The sequence below is a fragment of the Miniopterus schreibersii genome (genome assembly GCF_964146895.1).
Source record: "Miniopterus schreibersii genome assembly, chromosome: 4".
NCBI classification, from domain to species: Eukaryota; Metazoa; Chordata; class Mammalia; order Chiroptera; family Miniopteridae; genus Miniopterus; species Miniopterus schreibersii.
This window is the reverse complement of record NC_138105.1, coordinates 98,693,631-98,710,622: the sequence shown is the minus strand read 5'-3', so window position 1 is coordinate 98,710,622 and position 16,992 is coordinate 98,693,631. Positions and strand designations below refer to the sequence as shown.

The 16,992-nt window shown below is 44.9% G+C and overlaps 1 protein-coding gene across 5 annotated transcripts in view; it reads left to right on the top strand.

The window, feature by feature from the left end:
- Positions 1–16,992, top strand: part of LMTK2 (lemur tyrosine kinase 2) — a 62,881-nt gene that overhangs the window by 41,674 nt on the left and 4,215 nt on the right. For all 5 annotated transcript variants that reach the window (XM_081136160.1, XM_081136159.1, XM_081136158.1 and 2 more), the window contains 5 exons: positions 1,324–1,457; positions 5,943–6,027; positions 7,259–7,380; positions 10,317–10,466; positions 11,681–14,669. In XM_081136160.1, the coding sequence (XP_080992286.1) occupies positions 1,324–1,457; positions 5,943–6,027; positions 7,259–7,380; positions 10,317–10,466; positions 11,681–14,669 (3,480 nt within the window). The remainder of the gene's footprint in view (positions 1–1,323; positions 1,458–5,942; positions 6,028–7,258; positions 7,381–10,316; positions 10,467–11,680; positions 14,670–16,992) is intronic.

The following is a 16,992-nucleotide window of genomic DNA, read 5'->3' as shown; positions in this document are numbered from 1 at the left end:
GGGAGGACATGTGTTGTTACAGGGAGGAAAGGTGTCCATTTCTGCTCTGGAGCAGCTGTGCTCGCTGTGGGGAGAAAAGGAGGATGCCCTTGTCTGGGAACAAATAGCTGTGGGGGAGCCCGTACTCCAGCCCTAGGGGGCAACTGCATCCCTGGCCAGAAGGTCCCTAGAGTTTGGGAGAATCCTACCGGCCAGGTGATTGACTTAAGTCATTTACATTCATTCTTATCAAATAATCCATGCGATCTGCATACTGATTTAATCCATTTGCTAAATAGAACTTCCTTGATGATTTGGTCAACTGAAAAGAGGTACAGCCCCACCATTTAAATTTTTTGTTGTTGTTTTAAATATATCTTCATTGATTTCAGAGAGAGGAAGAGAGAGATAGAGAAACATCAGTGATGAGAGAGTCGTCATTGATGGGCTGCCTCTTGCACGCCCCCGACTGGGGATTCAGCCTGCAACCTGGGCAGGTGCCCTGACCGGGAATCAACTGCGATCTCCTGGATCCTAGTTGGATGCTCAACCGCTGAGCTATGCCGGCTGGGCACAGCCCCACCATTTATTAGCTCTGGGGCACTGGGCAGATCTATTAGCCTCCCTAAGTCTCATTCTGCTCTGGAGAATGCTTCAGATTTTAAGAGTTCTTCGAGGTCACGTGTAAAAACGAGCTCGATGCTCGGCGCACTGCTCCAAAGCTTGGGGTGCTGATCATTCCTGCCAACGTTGTCACCCGTGGAGAGGTCATGGAAACCAGGAGTGAAGACACTTTGGTTCTTGGAGTGGACTCAGATGCTACATTAGAATGTACTTAATGTTAAGTGTGGACAGGTGTTTCTGAAGGAGTATTGTGTTTTAAAGTTTTATTCTGAGAGGAATTTTATTAATTTACTATCTTTGGCAACAGTTATAAGAAATGTATTCTTTAGTTGGCTGAGGAAACTTCCTTCCTAGGGAGTCTTTTCTTGACTCAGATATAAAGAAAACGGAAAGCTATTGGCTTGTACTTCTGCACTTAGTTTAAGTTGTGCATCATTGCACATTTATCTTTTTTTGTTTTGTTTCACATGTGTTTAAATAACAAAGATAAGCTGGTGTTTAATTTAATTAGAACCATCCTAAAAGGTGACTAGTGTTTCCTATACCTTTAAAGTATTTGGTTGAAATATTTTGTAATTTGAAACTTGTTAAGTCTGAGGTTCTTTATTAAGCTAATGCTAAGTAACTTCTAGTAATCTTAATAACGAGTGTCAATGAAGGCACACGTTTAGTTGCCAGTTTGTTGTCCGCTTGTGAAGCACACTGGGCTGATCCTTGCAGGGCGACCTGAAAGCTTACCTGCGCAACGAGCACGAGCATGTGCGGGGGGACTCGCGGACCATGCTGCTGCAGCGGATGGCCTGTGAGATCGCCGCGGGGCTGGCCGCCATGCACAAGCTGCACTTCCTGCACAGGTGGGTCCGTCTGCAGGGGAGAGGCCGTGTGGTTTGTCAGAGGCCTTCAAAAAGCTCCAGGAGACAGGCTGCAGAGTCCACTCTGGCTTAAAACGTAGAAGCTGTCCTGTGCCTCCCAGGGTCAGAATAAGGGTACAGTTGGGCTTCATTTAAACCAATACCAGGGAACAGAGTGTCTTAATACAGCCTAAGGTCTAGAAATTATTTCCCAAATTTCAAAGACTGTACAAAGTTGTGCATTGCCCTGCATTGAAAATAAAGAGCCCCAGTCTGCCTCCTGACATCTCTCATGTCCTTGTCATGCCAGCCTTCGGCTCTGGTTCTAGCTGCTAGGTCTCACGGTGTGCCCTATGTCACTTTCCTGGGAGAGGAAGAGAGGACCTGATAGGCCCACATCATCTCTACATAAGGCTATAGCGTTGGTTTCTGGCCAGCATGCCGAGAGCCTGCCCGTGTTGGGTTGTAGGAGGTCATGGGCTGTAAAGTCGAAACCTTTCTGGTCCTACTCACGTAGGCGCAACTCCTCGGAGCACCTTGTATTTTATTCAGATTATTGATATAATTTTCGTAATTAAAACAGCAAACAGCTTTGAGTCCTACCTGAGATAATGGTTCTGTGAACACAGAGGGAGACTTCTGCTTACTCTCCTCTAGCTTTTTGAGCTCTGATTTATGTTTAAAATGTGTTTAAAATTACTTCTCGGGTGTCTTGGGAAACCAGGCAGTGTCTCTTTAGTTGAGTTGAATTAAGTCATTTAACTCTTAATAATCCAAAGACCTGAAACGGGACACCTGTGTGTATTGCCATGAAGGAATGTCTATGAAATATATATTTTTTAAAGGCAGGTTGGACTGGGATATATTTATTGAATGACTATTTTTCAAAAAATCTTTTCATTGATTTTTAGAGTGAGGAAGGGAGAGGGCTGGGGGAGAGAGAGAAACATTGATGTGAGAGTGAAACATCAGTAGGCTGCCTCTTGCACGCCCCCTACTGGGGGCAAGCCTGCAGCCCTGGCATGTGCCCTGAATGGGAACTGAACCAGCAACCTCTTGGTGCACAGGACAACACCCAGCCAACTGAGCCGTACTGGCCAGGGCGGTAGAGCATTTTTAAAGTTGGAATTTAGAATATTTATTGACTGACTCAAAGTCGGACTTGCTGTATTGGTTGAAAATAGAACATCCCACGTGTCCAGCTGAAAGGTATGAGGTACGTTTGGAAACTGATCTGGTAAAGGACACCAATACATTTTATTTTTACTTATTGTTAAGGAAAGACCTGTGCCTGGTCTTAGGTAGCCTGCATTTTTGAAGTCAAACACAGGACTTGGTGACATTCAGTAACTTTCAGCTACTTTGCTTGCCATTTGTTACCAGGAATTCGGGTTATTTGGGAAGGCACAGCAGGTAACATTGGGGGTGGGGGTGATTTTGAAATGGCTGCTCATCAGAGCTGAGCTGTTCCTCAGAGCAGTCTTGCTGCTGATGGGTAAACTCCAGGTCTGGAGGGAGTTGAGGACAAGTGGTGATGCCTTCTTGGGAATTGGGGTGGAGACTCTGGAACCGTGGCCTCCCAATTCCTGTGTCTGTCAGCCCCACTCTGGAGGCTGAGTCGCTTGCAGTCACTGACAGCCAAGGCGACAGCAGCGCTGTCAAATGAGGGGAGTGAGCCAGAGCCTTGGGAGAGTCTTTCAGAGCCAGACTGCTTGGCAGCCTCCCCACTAGACCTGTTTTTCAACTTGAAGGAAGAATATACTGGGTATGTTTGTATTTCCTGACCAGAACCAGCATTGACGTCAAGAGTTACCTCTTGTTAAGAAGTTGCACCTTGTGTTTTTCTCATCTTTAGCTTTGCATGCTTTGGGCTTCAGAGAATATTTATTTTTACCGATTTTTAACCAAATTATATCATCATCATCTTGAACCTGGGTAGCACTTCAGCATTTTGAAAACATTTTCTATGTACTTTTATTTTATCCTTATAAAGCCCTCGTGGATTAGCCCTTGCAGGTGCGTCCCTGTTGTTTTTATGAGGCTCTGCTATGTTAAGTGACTTGCCCAAAGTCACACAGTTCTTAAGTAGTGGAGCTGAGACTAGTTCCCAGGTGTGGCTGTAGTGTCTGAATGTTTGGAGTGGAGGAAGGGAGCAGGTTTAGCAGAAATTCCCCCAGTCATACCACTGTCTTCCTCCTCCTCCCCTCTGGTTTTCAGTTATGAGAAGCATCCCTCCTTCCCCTGAGACTATCAGTTGAACTGTATGATACCTTTTACAGTGTGACTCACTGAGGCCTTTTGCTCATAATTTGCCATCTTTTACCCGACCTTCACATTTGAAGTTTGAAATTTGGAATCTAAAGACCTACAGTGACCATGAGTAGGGAGAGGAGGGAGGAAGCGGGCAGTCCAGGAGTTGCTTGAATGGCCTGAGTAGAAGGTGCCAGGGGCTCCAGAGGGGCTCCAGCCAGCCTCAGGCCTGGGAGGACACACGCATGCCCTGTCGGAATGCTGGCACCAGCTTTTAATTCTGGTCTCGGGAGGAAAGTATGGGGCGGCTGAGAAGGGTCTGCTTGTAGAGACTATAGAGATGCTCACTAGTGGTGCGCGGTAACAGAACCTCTGTTGGCAAAGCCTACACACTGTCCAGCCGCAGCTGTCCGGCCTGTGGGTGAAGCTGCCACCTTAAGGCGCTTTCATGGTTCTGCCCTCAAGTGACACCGCACTGCTCCCTCCCTCCCTTTCCCTTCAGTCCAAAGCACAGGGGCCGGTTCTGCTCTTAACGTGGGAAGTTTCTCTGTTGTTTGTAACAGTGGGTGTCCGGGGTGCCCAGACGCATCCACAGGCCTGAGGCTTCTGGATGGAGCTCTGGAAATCACCATGGAAATCACCGCGTGTAAACAGAGACTGTAGAGAGGGATTTAATAGGAAGGTCAGGTCTGCACACGTGTATCCAGGAGCAGCCGTGCGCGCGGTGCTGCCCTGGTGTTAATGTGTCATCGTAGATGGTTGCTGATGTTGAAAGGGTGAACTGCTGCTATCTTGCCAGCTTTGTGACCCTAGCAAAGCTACTTCAGTTCTCTGTGTCTCAGTTTCCCTGTCTGTAAATGGAGAAAATAATAGTACCCACCTCAAAGGTTTGTTGTGAAGATTAAATGAGCTAACAGCCCACATAAAGTACTTAGAGAAACGTCTTGTGTCAAGTAAGTGCTTTGTAAATATTGGCCGTTGTTCTATAATTGAGTGAGTATTCTGTACCAAGTTGTCATTGGATTATATCACTGTTAGTTATTGCTGTCACCATTCTCATTATGTTTCAGATCTGTGAGCTTTGGGAATTAAAATCTTTGAAAATAAGAATTTAAGAATTAGTTTAAGTTTTTGGTCTTCTGTAGTCGTATAAAGACAAACATTTTAGATTTTGGACTTTTAGAAATTTGGTTTTGGTAACTTTTATTTATGATTTTAAACTATAAATTAGGTATCCTTTTCTCTTTTAATTTACTGGCCTTTTTATTTGTTTGCCAATTGATGATTTAAAAAATTCTAAGGGCTAATGCCAAAATTTTTTAAAAATTAATCTGTTGTCTATATAGGAAGTTCCTTTAAGAAAAGTAATTTTTCTTTTCAAATTATGTGTTTTTGAAAATCAGCTTATTCTTAATTAAACTATATAAGTAAATTGTGTTAAGTAACTCTTGAAAATATACTCTTTACCTCCCTTGTGGAGAGGCTGAGTTTGGAAGAGATGAGAGTAATTTGAAAAGGGCCTGCACACCTTTGAAAAAGGAGTTAAAAAACATTTTTATTTTTTTAAAAATGTATCTTTATTGATTTCAGAGAGAGGAAAGGAGAGGGAGAGAGAGATATAGAAACATCAATGATGAGAGGGTCATTGATCAGCTGCCTCCTGCACGCCCCCGACTGGCGATCGAGCCCGCAACCCGGGAATGTGCTCTGACTGGAAATCGAACCCTGATCACCTGGATCCTAGGTTGACTCTCAACCGCTGAGCCACACCCGACTGGGCCAAACATTTTTAATGTAAATTTAGGGGGGTGAGCTTGAAGTTGTAACTTCATTAATCTTTACTGGGCTATTACTCAAGTAATACAAGTTATTATAAAATATATTTAGACAATTTAGACAGTAGTATTTTAGAATTCTTTCTTGGTCCCTCTTAAAACACTAGGGAAGGGACCGTAAACCTGGTGTTAATGCAGAACAAGGTACAGGCATGGTCAGTATTTGACCTTAGCAGTCATAGTTATTTGCAAAAATACCTGATCATCTCCATTATTTAAGTCATTAAGAATATGATATGTAATCCCTTTTCTATAAAAAAAGAATTTTAAGATAAATTATTAAGCAGGGAACTGAAAACACTACTCTGATTCCCAGAGACAGCCCTTTTCCATAGCAGTGCCCTGTCGTTTGCTGGTTGCAGGTTTCCTTGCTCCCATGCTCACTGCACCCTCTCTGTTTCAGTGACTTAGCCTTGCGGAATTGTTTCCTTACCTCGGACTTAAACGTGAAAGTGGGAGACTACGGAACAGGGTTCAGCAGGTACAAGGTAAGCCAGAGGTTTCCGGGTTCTCTTCTTGGTCCGAGTTAATCTCATAGTCCCAAGGTGGTAATAGCACAGAACGCCACTCCGTTTTTGGAAGATGGGTAAGAATCTTGTGTTGCCTTTTTGGAGAGGGGTGGGTTCTAGTCATTTTAGTGGGAGTGTTGGCGTCTGATGAGTGGTTTTTCTAAATCAGTGGCTTTGTACCCGAGGTTTGGTGATGGCTTCCCTGATACTTAGTTCAAAAAGACTTACACTGTGATTGATAGGGCTTGATGCTGTGTAATAAATGCTAGTGTGCACGTGGCAGTATAGGTATTACCACTTGTATCATAAAATATATAGGTCACGTAAATATGTCTCCCTTACGTATTCAATAAAATTTTGGTTCATATTCAGTAAGCTTGGGATTTAGGTTTTTAAACTCTGCCACAAATACGTCCCCAAAGAAAATAAAAAGATGAGGTTTCTGTCTGTGTGAGTGCGTAGCCCAGCTGAAGGAGGCAGCCTGCTGTGGGCAGAGAGGCAGCTGGCTGGCTCCATGCTGCCGGGAGACCTTGGATAAGCCACTCTGCCTCTTTTTTTTAAGCAGCAACATGAGGATAATATTGGTGCTGTGTTATGGGGTTCGTGTGACTCGCAGTACTTTGTAACTAAAAAATACTATGCAAATATAAGTTGGCCATTTGTTTACGTAGTAGCTCTAGTGTCTTGAGCACTTGCTGTATACCAGGCACTGAGGCACTGGCCTGCATTACCTCACTTAATCCTCACCGCGAAGGGTGGGAGGTGTTGCATCACCTCATTGCACAGGTAAGGAAATAGGCCCGGGGTGTTTGTTCCCTGCCAGGCTCACAGAGCTGGTAAATGGTTGAACGTGGACTTACAACCCCGTCTGTCAGATTCTGAAGCCTGCACCCTTATTAACTGGCACCGCTTCCCTATTCGGGGCATAAAGCCCAGCTACTTTGCTCAGAGTCTGTGTCCTGTGCATCAAATGCAGCGTGCCTTCCTTTTCCAGGAAGGATGACTGAGCAAGTGTTTGTGCTCAGAGACCAGCTCACGAAGCCGAGGCAGCTTCGGAGAAACCCTCACTCACCTTCTGCCCAGAAAGTCTCTCTTCTTGCCCACTTTATTTTGGTTTAGTATGTTTTCTGAGAATGACCTGGAATTAAATCATTGAGCTCATTAAAAGTATGATAGAATTCAAGATTCTGTGTGCTTTCTGACAAAACAGGAGGATTATGTTGAAACAGATGACAAAAAAGCATTCCCTCTGCGGTGGACTGCTCCAGAACTAGTGACCAGCTTTCAGGACAGACTACTAACTGCAGATCCAACTAAGTACAGTAACATTTGGTATGTATTGACTTACCATTCCACTAGGCTTTTATGCAGCAAAGTCCTAACTCTTTCCTAGAGTATTTCCTTTAAGGAAAGTAGCTGAGCAAGATGTAGGGACACAAGAGTGCCTGATGGTGTGGAAAAGATGGTGTATTGACATGGCAGTAGTCACAATTGCAGTGACATAATTAACTTTTTGAATCCTGCCTCTCTTACCCATTCAACAACAATAATCTCCACAAAAGTGGGATCCAAGTCTTTTTTCTGGGCCTACCACAGAGCCTGGCATATATGTTTAATAAATATTTGTTGAAGTGAATGAAAACACAGAAAGGGGTTTGGACTGTTGTGTAATACTGTGATTTATAGGAGGTCAGTTAAATGGAAGTTGAAAAAAATGTGTGTGAGTCTTTGACTAACAATTTCTATTACAGCTTTCTTAATTTATATCTGTTTTTGTGCGCTATTGTCCTGCTTTTTTTTTCTTTTTTAAATATATCTTTATTGATTTCAGAGAGAGGAAGGGAGGGGGGAGAGAGAGAGAGAAACATCAATGACGAGAGAGTCATTGATCGGCTGCAGCCCGCAACCCGGGCACCTGTCCTGACCAGGAATCGAACCCCCATGTCCTGGATCCTAGGTCGACGCTCAACCGCAGAGCCACACCTGGCTGGGCTATTGTACAGCTTTTTAATCTTCTTTTTCTCCTTTGGCCTTCTTTTGAATTGTTTTGTTGTTGTTTTTTAACTTTTTTCCTCTCAGTTTGGGAGATGTATACTCTACTCCTATACTTTTATTGGTTTCCCTAGAAATTATAACACATACAAGTCACTAATTTTGTCTAATATTAGTTCCTGTATTGGCTCTCTTTTTGAACCATATAAGGATTTCAGAGTATTTGTTTTTAGCATCAGAGTTTGTTTAGGTTCTTCATTCCCCTTTTTTTCCCTTTAAATGTCAGATCTTTCACCTGGATCACTCCCTTCTTGCCTGAGGTGTGTCCTTCATAATCCCTTCGGCGAGGGCCTGCTGGTAACAGGCTCAGGGCCTTGTAGCTCTGCACATACCTTTCTGTCCTCATTCTGTAAATGTGCTTTTACTTGATGACAGTTATTTCCTCCCAGCGCGTTGAGGGCATCATTCTGCTGTCCTCTGGCTTCCATTGTTGCTATTGAGAAGTCAGCTGTAAGTCTGCCTAAGCTCTTGGAAAGTAATGTGACTTCTCTCTGGCAGCTTTTAAACTCTTCATCTTTTGGGGTTTTGTTTGTTTGTATTTTGTAGTTTCACTGTGATGTATATGGATGTGGATTTCCTATGTTTTCCTGCTTGGAATTTGTTTGGCTTCAGTCTGTAGGTTGATGTTATTCTCAACCCTTAACCTTAAAATATTGCCTCTGCCCCATTTTCTCTCCTTTCAGAAGGCTAATTAGACATGTGTTATGCCTCTTGCTCTGTCCTCTGTCTCTTAACCTCTCTTTTATATATTTCATCTCTTTGGCTCTCTGTGCCACATTTCAGATAATTTTTCAGATCTATGGTCCAGACACAAATTGTCTCTTTTTAAAAATCTCTCTTCAGCTGTGCTTAATCTTCTCTTAAATCTCTGTATTAAGTTTTATAGTTCAGTTGTTGATTTTTCAGTTTCAGGAAGTCTATTTGATTTTTTAAAAATTGTCCCATTTTTTAAATAATTGGGTTATCTGCCCCTAGCAGTTCTGTGCCAGGGAGGAGGCACTTCCCTCTTCTTGAACTGCATTAAGAAATGTGGGTCCTCTTATTTCCTCTGATAGAAATGATCTCTCAGCTTAGCTACTGAATATGCTGATATTTTTTCACTGATTTGTGAAATTAGCATAAGAGAATTTAATTCATGTTATGTTGTATTATACAATGTCAGAAAATAAACTTATTTATTCAATACAGTTTACTATTCAGATAAGCATTCTGGTGGGTATTGATCAAAGTCACGTAAACCATCAATACCTAAACCTGGCTGGATATCAGAATCAGTAAGGAGCTTTATAGAAACACCGTTTGCTATGCCACACTTCTACCAGCTAAGAGTCCCTGGGGGGGTGGGCCCTAAATACCAATGTGTTCGTGTAAAGCTGCCCAGATGACACACATGATCAGCCAGGTTCAGGAGCCATTGCAGTAAATGGGAGATTATCATAAACGACAGAAGGCAAGAAATGGTGGGAAAGAAATGCAGAGACCACAGAGAAGAGGTGAAGTCAGTGTCCATCTGATGAGTAGCAGAGGCTGGTTCCATGGGGACAGAACATGGCATGAGAGCGAGTGGGGAAGGGGCCTCCTTGCCTTTGGTAACGGCCACACCCTGGAGGCATTGAGAGGCTGGGCAGGTGGTCCCTCCTGTCACACAGAAAGCTGGCAGAATAATGGAGAGAAATCCCTTCATAACAGAATGATCCCAAGTACTGGGGTAAGGACAAGAAATGTGCGTGTCCAACAGGGAAGAGTTGTTCATGTAAAGATTGCTTGTAGGTGCTTTCTCACATTTACTACTATTATGAAACATGGAACTTTTTTCTACTATAAAACTCAAAATTCAGGATATTTATTTTCTATCTAACCATTTTGCTGAAGTCTTAAGTCATTTTCATGATCTTTTAAATAATTTCTTGACTTCTGAAGTTGAGAGTCGTATCAGCTCCTCCCTGTAATTGTGCCTGTTGTCTCTGTTTCATATTCTTACATGTTGGCCAGAACTACCAGAGTCATATCCTCCAGTAGATAAGGGCGGGCATGCTTTTTGCTGTCCTTATTTTACTGAGAATGTCTCGTTCTCAAATCATGTTCGAGAGCTATCTTTACTAACCTTTTCAGGACACACCTGTCCTTAAAGTTCCTAGTGACTGTACAAATGAAAATATGGATGTTAAAAATTCATCTAAAGGGAAAAAGAAATAACTGCCTTCTTTTTTCCACAGGTCCCTGGGGGTGACACTTTGGGAGCTTTTTGATAATGCTGCTCAGCCGTATTCCAGCCTTTCCAACTTAGATGTTCTTAACCAGGTCATTCGAGAGAGAGAGACGAAGCTCCCCAAGCCCCAGCTGGAGCAGCCGTATTCCGACAGATGGTTAGTGCTTCCTGTGTCCATGGGTGATAGATAGTCCCTGTTTTTAAACAATAAATGTTATACTTTCCATTTGTATATTGTTCACGACTTTTTAAAAAATTAAGGTATGTTTTTATAATTTAACGTTATCTTTGAAAAATGTATAGAGCAAGCAGGAATTTTTGTATTATGCCCAATAAAAAATGTGGTCAGAACTCATTAAAAATGTCAACAATAAGGGAGTTTGCTATTGTGGAATTGTTTTCAAATGAGGCTCTTTATATAAGGGATATCTAATATGTGAGAAAAATAATAGCATAAAAATGATAACATTTAAATTGACAGTTGAAACTAATTTGCATAATGTATGTTTATATTTGCAAAACAAACTTCTTATGAGTCTTTGGACCCCTTCTTACTCCATTTACAATTAGGATCCGGCTCACCTCTCTTTAGGCCTCTGCCTACCCCCCTGCATGCCTGGCTGGCATCGCCCCTGGAGCTGGGCACCCCTGCCTGTGAGCAGTACTCAGTTTCCCAGGTTGCTAGAACCTTTGCACCAGAATAACTCAGCATGTACGCTGTAAGTTTACTACTGAAGTTGTCTGTGTCTTCCACCTGTGCGTGGCTACAGTCGGTTGTAGTCAGCCAGCCCTTGGTAGACCCAGCTCCTAGTTGGCGCCTCCTTTGAGCTTCATTCTCTCTTTTCCCTCCACCCTCAGCTCCTTTTATGATCTACGGAAACCATGTGCCAAGGAAGATTGTAGTGTAACTGTTTATCAGGGGAGTAGATAGAGATTAGTTACAACAGTAATTTGTCCGTGTAAATTCTCGCAAAATAAAGTGAGTAAATTTACAAACACAAAGCAAGCACATCCTTCCCTCACCAAGTGCCTATAGCAGTTGTTTTACAAGGACAGCATGTTAAAACTATTCTTTCTGAAGTCAGCGGGTAAGTCCCTGGTTAAACACCAGAGGAAAAAATGACAAGGCAAAAGAACAGCAGTGATCCTGTGAAGTGTCCTGAGAACACAAAAGTTAGTGGCCAAGTTTATTATTTCTTCATTTTCTCTTTCATCCTGGTCTCACCAGGACTGAACGCCTTCATGTGGTCATCAGTGATGAGAGTGTAGAGAGTTGTGGGGTGTTGAATTGGCTTAGGGGTTCTTGTAAAGCCTTTTCTTTTAAAAACAATTTATTATCAGTCCATTAACTGCCTCTTCTGTGTCCCTCAGGTATGAAGTTTTACAGTTCTGTTGGTTGCCACCAGACAAGAGACCGGCGGCCGAGGACGTGCACAGACTGCTCACCTACCTGCGCATGCAGAGCCAGAGGGACCCGGAGGTTGACTTTGAGCAGCAGTGGAATGCTCTCAAACCTAACACAAATAGCAGAGACACTTCCAGCAGCGCTGCCTTCCCAATCCTTGACCATTTTGCCAGAGACCGGCTTGGCCGTGAAATGGAGGAAGTCCTCACCGTGACGGAAACCAGCCAGGGCCTGAGCTTCGAGTACGTCTGGGAGGCTGCGAAGCAGGACCACTTTGATGAACGCAGCCGGGGCCCCCCGGGCGACGCCTTGTCCTACACGAGCATCTTCTTTCCAGTGGAAGTGTTTGAGAGTTCACTTTCAGATCCCGGGCCCGGGAGACCAGATGACAGTGCCCAGGACGTCCCTGTGAGAGCCCCCGGAGTGGTTCCCGTTTTTGATGCCCACAACCTTTCTGTTGGGAGTGACTATTACATCCAGTTAGAAGAAAAAAGTGGGAGCAACTTGGAGCTTGATTATCCAGCTGCACTGCTTACTACTGAGCTGGAGAAGCCAGAGAGGACGAGTGGCGAGGCGTCTCAGTTTCTGACACTCAGGAGCCTTGAGTTGGAGGAGTCCAGTACAGATGAGGATTTCTTCCAAAGCAGTGCAGACCCCAAAGATCCCAGCATCGCCGAGGACATGCATGCTACGAGGGGCCCCGAGAGCCCTTTCAACAGTATATTCAATGATCTTGACAAATCGGAGGGTCTGCCCAGTCACCAGAAGATATTTGACTTAATGGAACTAAATGGAGTTCAAGCTGACTTTAAGCCAGCCACTTTAAGTTCAAGTTTGGATGACCCCAAAGACTCAGTAATAACAGGCCACTTTGAGAAAGAAAAGCCCCATAAGCTTTTTGACTGTGAGCCTCTTTGCTTATCAGAAAACCTTAAGCAGCAGGATAATTTTGATCCACTGAATGTGCAAGAATTATCAGAAAACTTTTTATTTCTTCAAGAGAGAAACTTACTAAAAGACTCATTGTGTAGTGAAGAACATATAAACGATCTTCAAACAGAACTTAAAAATGCTGGTTTTACGGAAACTGTATTAGAAACTCCACATAGAAACGCTTTAGATACTGAGCTTAAGTTTGCTGAAAGCAAACCAGGCTTTTCTTTGTTGCGGGAAGACATGAGCTCGGAGGGTCAGGATCCTTGCGTTGTGTTCCAGGACCGTGCTTTGAGCGCCTCATTACCATCTTCCCCGGAAGCGCAGGTACCTCCTGCCTCATTGGGAATAGAAGGCACACCTCACAGTGTGCCTCCAGATGCCCTCCCGAAGCAGGGAGAAGCCACGCCCAGGCATTTAGGTGTCAGTATCCATGACAGCTGTTTCTGCCAAGAAGCCAAAGTAGACTCTGTGACTGTCCCAGTAGAAAGTCCCTCTGCTGATGCCAAAACACACAGCATGGGCCACGGGACCCACCACCTAACTCACCAATGTGAGGAGGCTTTGAGACGGACCCAGAGTGACTCCATGCTTGTTGATGATGTTTTTGCCAGCAAAGTGAGTGTAGGGAGTGGTCTTCCCGAACTGAAACAGAACCTGCAGAATCAGCTGCTCTCAGAAGAGCATCCAGGTAACAGTCTACTGGAGGAAAACTCAGAAGCTGTGGAAACTTTGAATCAGCTTAGTGGTAAAGATGCTGCAGACGAGGGGGGCTTGGTGTCCGCCCTTTCCTCGGACTCTACCAGTCAGGACAGCCTTTTAGAAGACAGCTTGTCAACACCCATTCCAACTTCAGAGCAGTCGGTGGAGACCCCTGACTCTCTGGACTCTGTGGACGTCCATGAGTCTCTGTTGGGTTCTTTAGGCTCGCACACCCCTCAGAAACTCCTGCCCCCTGACAAGCCTGCAGACAGTGGCTATGAGACAGAGAACCTGGAGTCGCCTGAATGGACTTTGCACCCTGCCCCCGACGGTGCCTCAGCCTCAGATGTGGCCACAGCAGGCAACAGCGGTCATGGCGAATTGCCTCCCAACCCTGTCATCATCATCTCAGATGCTGCTGATGGCCACAGAGGTACTGAAGTGACTTCACAGACCTGCGCAGCTGGCTCTCAGAGCTCATACCGAGACTCTGCCTACTTCTCAGATAATGATTCTGAACCTGATAAGAAGTCGGAGGGCGTCCAAGGAACCTCAGTGTCAGCCTTGGCCTTGGTAACGGATCAGCCCCTGCTGGAGCCAGTCATCCCAGAGCAGAGTCCTGGCACCAAGGACAGTGGCCCAGAAACCAAAAATAGCCAGCCAGACCAAAGTTGTCTGTCCGATTTGCAGAATTCCAGTCTCCTGGAGTCAAGAGGAACGCCACAACCAGCACTGACTGACGTCTCCAAAGAGCCGCATGCTCCTGAAGACGAGGCCAGCAGTCCCTCGAGTGTATTGAACTCGGAGCTGAGCAGCAGCGATGACTTCGAGACACAAGAAGAGCGCCCCTGCTCGATCGCCTCCACTGGGACGAACACCAACGAGCTCCTCGCTTTTGCCAGTTCCACCCTCTGCTCCGGTAGCCCATCCGACCTGTTGGGGGATCAGTCCTTCTCCAGCCACCTGGAGGGCCCCAAGCTGAAGGAGCCAGATATCGAGGGGAAGTACCTGGGGAAGCTTGGTGTGTCAGGGATGCTCGACCTCTCTGAGGATGGGATCGATGCCGACGAGGAAGATGGGAACAGCGATGACTCAGATGAGGACCTGCGGGCATTCAGCCTGCACAGCCTCAGCTCCGAGTCGGAGGACGAGACCGAGCACCCCGTCCCCATGATCCTCAGCAATGAGGACGGGAGGCACCTGCGGAGCCTGTTGAAACCCCCTGCTGCTGCTGCCGTTGACCAGCTACCGGATGACTGGAAAAAAGAAAAGAAAGCAGTGACCTTTTTTGATGACGTCACAGTCTATCTGTTTGACCAGGTATCTGTTACCTCCAAATTGTCACATTAAAGTACCATAAAATGTGGTAGGAAATTGAGTGTACTCTCTTTTCCTAATTCTCATTTTGAGGCCCCAGATTGCTTATTATTTTATTTTTTATTTTTATTTTATTTTATTTTTTATTTTATTCCTCACCTGAGGATATTTTTTCCATTGCTTTTCAAAGAGAGTGGGAAGGAGAGAGGGAGGGAGAGATATTAATATGAGAGATACACAATGATTGGTTGCCTCCCACAGGTGCCCGAACCAGGGCCAGGGATCAAGCCTACAACTGAGGTACATGCCCATGCCCTTGGCCAGAATCGAACCCAGGACCCTTCAGTCCATGGGCCAACGTTCCAACCACTGAGCCAAACCAGCCAGGGCTGGATTGCTTTTTTTAAAAAAAGCCATTTGCAGTTGGTTGCCGTTACAATTCCAAGAATATGCAGAAATGTAGTTTGCACAGGGAACTCGTGTTAAATTAAGGAAGGACATCTGTGTGCTCTTCCAGGGTCTCCCAGCAGAGCCTGCTGAAGCTAGTTAACCCTTCACAGACCAGATTTTTATAATCCAACATGGGCAGTAATACCCCACACGCAGGTGCGAGCTGGGACAGTCGGGCTCGAGAGCAGCCCTGGAGATGCCACCCATCCATCGCCAGTGCCTGTGGGGCCACAACAGGGTCTGCAGCCCTCTTGCCCTCCTCCCCGCTGTGGAGCAGGCAGCCCACTGTGCACCGTGCGAGGTGGGCTCAGACTTTGCCTTCTTTAAAAACGAACCAGCCTATAAATCAGCCTTTTTAAAAAAATATTCTTTGTTAACTAGTCTCTGTAGTCCTTGAATTTGCTTCTTGAATCAGCTGGATTGTATGGAGAGCTCAGTCACAGACAGGTCTGCGTGGGACCTCTTTGTGTTCCAGAAGGTGCAGGAGCTCTTGGCCCTTGTCTCCTTAAAGCCACCTGCCCACCCTTTGTATTAAGTACTTGGAACCAAGGCTACTGCGGCCTCTTGTTCAGCATGGTGTCTCTTGGGCTCTGCTCCTCAGGCTAGTTTTGTGTTTTCAAGAATGTCATATAAATGGGTTCACACAGCATATAACCTCTTGCAGCTGGCTTTTTTCTTTCAGCATGTGATTCTTTTGAGATCTATCCAAATTGCACAGATCCATCGGGCCTGCCTTTGTGTTGCTGGGTGGTATTGCAGGGTGTGGGTGTGCGCAGATGTCTCAGCATTCACCCGCTGAAGGACAGAGTGGTTTTCCCACTTTGGGGCTATTACAGATAAAGCTCCTTCGAACAATTATGTGCAGGTGTTTGTGTGGACACAGGTTTTGGGGGGGATAAGCATCCAGGAGTGTGATTGCTAGGTTGAATGGTAAGTACATGTTTAGTTTCTTTAAGGAAATAAACTGTTTTCCACAGTGGCTGTACCATTTTGCATTCCCACCAGCAATGTGGGGGAGATTCGGTTTCTCTTTATCTTTGCCCATATTTGGTGTTGTCACTGCCTTTTAATTTTAGCTTCTTAACAGGTGTGAGTGATCTTCAGCCTTGATCTTCAGTTCATTTCCCTGTCTGCTGACCAGTGAGACTGCACGTCTCATTGCGCGTTTATTCCATGTGCTCATTTGCTATCTGTATGTTCTCTTCAGGGGAATGTTCTGTCTTTTGCCCATTTTCTACCTGGATTCTCTGTGTCTTGAGTTTTTCGAGTTTTTTATAAATCTGAGTCCTTTGTCAGATACATGGTTGGAAATATTTCTCCCAGTCTATAGGTTGACTTTCACAGAGCAACCAACTGAGCCGCCCAGCCAGGCGGTGTTTTGTAGTTTTCAGCATACACACCCTCTACATGTGTGGTGTTTTTTTCAATCCTCATCTGAGGGCATTTTTTCCATTGCTTTTTCAGAGAGAGTGGAGGGGCAGGGGGCAAGCACCTGGAGCGGGGCCGGGGATCTAGCCTGCAACTGAGGTACATGCCCTTGTGGGGAATCAAACTCGGGACCCTTCAGTCCAAGGGCTGACGCTCTAACCACTGAGCCAAACCGGCTAGGGCTCTACATGATTTGTTAGATTTATAACTAAATATTTCATTTCTTGAGGAGCTTTTATAAAAGGTAATTTAAAATTTTTGATTTTCATTTGTTCCTTGTCAGTATATAGAAATGTGATTGTTTTTTTTTATTTTGACCTTGTGTCCTGCTCTGCTGACTCATTTGTTCTAGGTTTTTTAGTTTTAGTTTTAGTTTTTGATTTTCAAGTTCCTTAATAGTTTTCTACACAGTCAGTTATGTTGTCTGTATGCAGATAGGGACAGATTT